Source organism: Notothenia coriiceps, unplaced genomic scaffold, assembly GCF_000735185.1.
Source record: "Notothenia coriiceps isolate Sejong01 unplaced genomic scaffold, NC01 NC01_scaffold00017074, whole genome shotgun sequence".
Lineage (NCBI taxonomy): Eukaryota > Metazoa > Chordata > Actinopteri > Perciformes > Nototheniidae > Notothenia > Notothenia coriiceps.
Genome location: NW_011349775.1, coordinates 483,644 through 489,341, shown reverse-complemented (window position 1 = coordinate 489,341; position 5,698 = coordinate 483,644). Strand labels below are relative to the sequence as shown.

General features: G+C 39.8%; 1 protein-coding gene across 1 annotated transcript; it reads left to right on the top strand.

Annotated features, from left to right (window-relative positions):
- Positions 1-2,541: 2,541 nt before the first annotated feature.
- On the top strand, positions 2,542-4,594 carry ngfb (nerve growth factor b (beta polypeptide)). Its single transcript, XM_010776586.1, has one exon. The coding sequence runs from the start codon at positions 2,549-2,551 to the stop codon at positions 3,134-3,136; it is 588 nt and encodes a 195-aa protein (XP_010774888.1). The 5' UTR covers positions 2,542-2,548; the 3' UTR covers positions 3,137-4,594.
- Positions 4,595-5,698: the final 1,104 nt, after the last annotated feature.

Sequence of the window (5,698 nt, the reverse complement as noted above, 5' to 3'; positions counted from 1 at the left end):
GGATCATGAAATACAAGTGTGAATCCTTCTGTGTGCATGTGTGTATGATGAGACTGTTCTGAGCCGATAGTATTCCTCAGTTAAAGATAGTGGTATAAACAAAGAGGAACACCAGGGGAAGTTGGTATTCAGTAGTTGATGGCACAGGTGTAACTAATACTAATAATTAGTGGTATGGCAGGTAAACAAAGAGCAAAACAAATAAGAGTGGTGTACCTGAGGCTGAAGCCATGTCCACAATCATGTGCAATCCATGTGCTTTTAAAATGGTCATTTTTGCTTACTCAAATCTCCAGTTGGCCTCCATGATAAAACAGACACATTTTAATCTAGGTATTGAGCATTGTTTATAATAATCAAATTAACTATGTAACTATGTGTAGTTAAATATAAGAAATAGTCTATGAAAAAAAAAAAAAAAGAGACTTGCGAGATGCTGTGCTCACTTTATCAGCCGTTAGCTATTTTTCCAATAGATGAATGTTCCCTGCTTTAAAAAAAAAAATAAAAAAATTGTTACATAGTGTCAAAAGAAAAAGTAAACAGTTTCCCCTGCACAAGATGTCTGTTTACATCTTTATACTAATCATCCTAACATCAATGCAGTCAAAGGATTTATTGCCTGTCCAAATGTTGCCCATTTATTGGTGTAATCATCTCTCACATGGTGAACTATGATTCTTCTTTTGATGTGTTGTGCCAACATTTTAATCGACAAGCACTCACTCTGACACCTGAGGCAAACGGAGCATATAATAAAGTTTCCCGACCGAGCCTGCTGCTGAGGCATCGCAGGTGTTAACACGCCTGCTGCACTGTGTTCGACGCAGCACGCAGCCTGTGGATTTAGACGGGCCAGAGCAGACAGATGTTGTGGTGAGGAGCCGCAGTGATGGAAACTGAAACTGATGGGATGTCACAACATTGTCTCAGATTCCTGTGGGTAATGTGACACCTATTTCCATGGGTAACTTACATAGACAAGATCCATTTCATGTTCTTAAAAAAGGAAATTCAGTACCGTTTCTGGATAATTGCACTATATTCTCCCTGCTTGCCCAGAGATAATCGTTAAGTCTTAAAGATTACATTCAACTCTCTCTTTTCAGATCGTAGATGTCTATGAGAGCAAATTGTGAAGAAAGGTATATGAAAGTGTCAAACTCATCCATAAAATCATGGATATTATGCCGAATACAGAACACAAGAAACAAATATCCATTCAATAAAACCATAGATTTAAAAGAAATAGCATTTTTCATATCTCCTGTGAAAAAGAGAAAACCCTTTAGTGTGTGACGTGATGCATTAGCCTGCTGCTGCACAAAAACACCATACTGTAAAGTGTCGCAGATGTCCTTCACCCTCCATATTTCTACATAACCAGAGTTCAATGTGATTTCTGTGGATGTTATTAGGTGGATTTTTCACTATTGAGCATTAAACTAGAAATGGAACATTCAACCTTAGTGTACTGCCGCTGTAACATGAGATTATCCCCTGAGGATGAGAAATGATTGTGAATCTCATGCAAAAACTATGTTAAAACTGTTGCTATGAGACGACCCAGTATTAGGCAAGGTGTGTTTTCCACTTTAAAGAGGAGCTGCTCCTATTAGGTCAATCTCACTGCTCAACATGTTGTGCCTTGACACTGTGAAGGAAAAATGGGAGTATCCACACATCAGACATCTCTGCCTCACAAGTCTTTGGAGCTTTAATCCAGCGTTCAAATCCTCTGCTCTGCACCTGGCCTACATACAAGACAGCTACTTGTCAAAAACATAAACCAGTAACAAGAAGTTAGTCTTAGTAAGAAGGAAATTAATTTCTCAGAAACAGAGTATTTTGTCAGATCACTGTTGCATGGGCGGACTTTCAGACATTGGGACTCTGGGCACAGACATGCAAGACGCCCCATCACCTCATATAAGCAAGGCACACATTATAGTTGTTAAGATTCTTTTGGTAGTTACTTTTGAGTAGGGATGTAACGATACCAAAAACTCACGGCACGATAATATCGTTAGTCATTCTGTACTCCTGGTGACGCTATTATCAGTACATTTGTGTCTCTTTTAACTTGTTTTTGACTCTTAGTAGTTGTTTTGAGACTCTCCGTGGTCTCTATGTGTTCATTGTTGGTGTGTGTCTCTTTGAGGGACATTTTAAAGGTGAATGCCATTGGGTCTTCTCTGCCTGTTCAGTTATTAATCCATGGACTTTAACACCCCACACACACACAAATCCAGCACCAGACACTTTTTACGCTGCTCTGGACAGTCTTGCACTAATGTACATTTCTCAAAGATATTGAAGTGACTGTTATTTTGAATATACTGATTTTTGTGCTTTTATTTATGTCTTAAATGTGTGCATATGTATAAATGTGTTTGTTGATTGTGTGTATATATATTGCATTCTCAGTCTGTACACACAAACTGAAAGATTGACTTTGATGAATGTTTAAGAAACACAACACAACACACCAGTACCTATACATCTGCAGTAACAGTGTTCTCTGTGCTTGTTGGCAGGTGGTGTTCTCATGAGGTCGTCTATGCTGGTCCTGTTCCTCCTCATCAGCGCCCAGGCTGTGGCCGCCATCTTAGGAGCAGCACAGCAGCAGGGTCCAGGCAACAACTCCAACACCATCCCCACAGTGGACCCTAAGCTCTTCACCAAGCGCCGCTACCTCTCACCCAGGGTGCTCTTCAGCGACCAGCCGCCTGATGCAGATCCGGCGGGGTCCCAGGGGGGCGTCAGGAGGACCCCCAGGAGAGCGGGGCAGCCTCAGCACCGAGGAGTCTACTCAGTGTGCGATAGCATCAGCAACTGGGTGGGCAACAAGACCAAAGCCACAGACATCTCAGGCAATGAGGTGACGGTGCTGCCGGACGTGAACATCAACAATGTGAACAAGAAGCAGTACTTCTTTGAGACGACGTGCCACAGCGAGCGCTCCGGCAGCTCCGGTTGTTTGGGGATCGATGCCAAACACTGGAACTCCTACTGCACCAACTCACACACTTTTGTCAGAGCGTTGACCTCGTTTAAGAACCTGGTGGCCTGGAGGCTCATACGCATCAACGTGGCCTGTGTGTGTGTGCTGAGCCGTAAGTCATGGCGTCAGTAAAGACTTTCCATTCACATCACAAACACACTCAATTACAAACACAGACATACTCATCACCAGAGACTTCTCATCCTCTAAACAAAGTAAGTTATTAGTATATGTCAAAGTATCAGGACTGCACAACAGCCCTGGGTCAAATAGCTAGTAGCGGGTACATTACCAAAGATGCTGTGACACTTAGCATCATACTGTCCTTGCTGCAGGAGACACCACCACATGTGTTCAAATGTGTATAAATCCTTTGTGACATTAATTGTCACAACACTTCTTTGGGTCTAAACACTTTACAGTGTGTTTAAAAGAAGTGAGCTTACCAAACCTCTGCAGCGCACTCCTCATATCTGCCAGTTCCTCTTCACAGCAGACATTTTGACACATCACTGCAGATAAACACAGGTGTTATTAATACCACTCATTATGGCTCTGGTATTGTGGCTCACTGGAATTAACTGGACCTTAATTACCTTAATCAATTACACCTGTGTACACCCTGCAACCACATGGCAAAATGGCTGCTGTGAATGTAGCCTATTAGCTTAGAGGCTGCATGTATGTTGCATTGTGGGTAATGTAGGCACCAGGTTTTGATGCATGGAATTAAAAAGACAATATTTCTGGTTTTGCTGCATCTATTTTGTATTCCTTTTGTATTTGACATTTAGTACAGTTATTAAACAGTATCAGAATGTGTACCCTGTCCTAAATTCAGATCATTTTTAAATAGTATGATTATTTTAAACTTGTTGTCTATTTCCAGAACAGCCAAAGCCAAGCCATGGCTGCAACCACATCCAGCTACAGTCCTTCTCACACTGCATAGATGTGTACTTTACCTTTCATTTTTAGCAATTTGATAAACACGGGTTAAGCTGAATGACAGCTCAACTTCTCCAAACTAATAATATGAGAAGCCACAGATGATGTAAAATTGTGAATATATTTTTTTAATGAGTTGCAGCCGTCGATATGTCCATAATGACCTGCTGCAGAAAAACTACATTTAAAATAGCAATTTAACCTTATCGTGTACTTTATCATGTTCTACTTCCACATGACCTTTAACCTGCTTTCCACCTCTGCAGCAGATTTATTTCTAACCTGATGCGATGACCTCTAGTGGCATACAGGTGACAACTACAAGACATTGAAACTGGGTTTTAAGCATACACTGTATTTCATTTATATAAAGTCTTTGGTGGAACTAGACCCTGGTGCATTTTAAACTGCAGCTTATGAAGACACATAATTGGTGTTTAACAAACTACCATAGACTGTATAAACCTACTTTAAAGGCATCACAGGTTTAAACCTGTCTTATACCGCAGCTCAGTTTGTGCACATCAACACAATCATGCTGATTACAGTGTTTTCTTTTCTTCACCCATTATATATTCCTATAGCACACCACACTCACTATAAGTGGACTGAAGCAACCCACACAGTTTAGAAATACAGTTTGACCCAGGTCTGATATAAGAAAACTTTGGTAAAATGTTGTTGTTTATTGTTATTTATTAAACACTTACATACATGCACTGTGTGTTTCTTGAAGTTTGTTGTTTATGTATAAAATGTATTGTTCCTCAGAGACTGAGGACAGAGCAACCCCTTTAAACGAAAAAAAAAAATGTAGCCTTAGCCTTGACAGAAAAATGAGTTGAAAACCCATATGGTTTCATTTTACAGCCACTAATTTGCTGTTTTGGCTTAGCTTTATGTTTTCCCCCTGCTCTTTATTCTACAGTGGATATGAAACAATGGGAAAATACATAAACATGTATTTATGAAGGCCTGTGATTCATCATCTAACTCTAAGTGATAATATTATGGCTCGCCATTTTCTGTTTTGGCTTTGACATTTAAGTGCTGTCAGCGTACTTCACATTGTTCTTTAAAAAAATGCAGTCAGTATTAGTAGATATTCAGGCTCAAAGCTAAATGTTGTATCACAGCTGACATTTAAGATGTCTGTGGTGACACTGCAGAGCTTCGGTGTAATGTGGAAACAGAAGCTAAGAGTTTTATTTGGAAAACTACACTTTTAAGAGAAGTCTCAAAATGTATAATGTCTACCTTCCAACTGTTAATACCCATTTTTCAAAGACAATTTGTTTAGTTAACTACTGAATTGTTTACTTCAGAGAACTGCTCCAAAAAAATACAACACTGCCCTCTGGAGGTCAAAGGGTAGAACTTGTCTAATATGTTTAATGAACCTCACAACAATAGATCAGTTATTACAATCATAAATGTAATACTTCTGATCAGACACCAACATATAAGTAAGAGACTTTAAAATGTATAACTTCCAACATTGTAATACCCAAAAGTACCTAAAGTCATAGTACTTGTATGTGATTGGATTCTTCTTATAGGTGCCTACATGCATGGACGTAATTTCCACTGGGGACAGGGGGGACATGTCCCCCCCACTTTTCAAAATCCCATTTGTGTCCCCCCCCCACTTTTAAAATGTGTTTATTATTATTGTTCTCAAAGTGACCAGATTGATGAATTCAACTTAAACTTAAAGAAAAAAATCTTCTCGGGGTGCATGCCCCC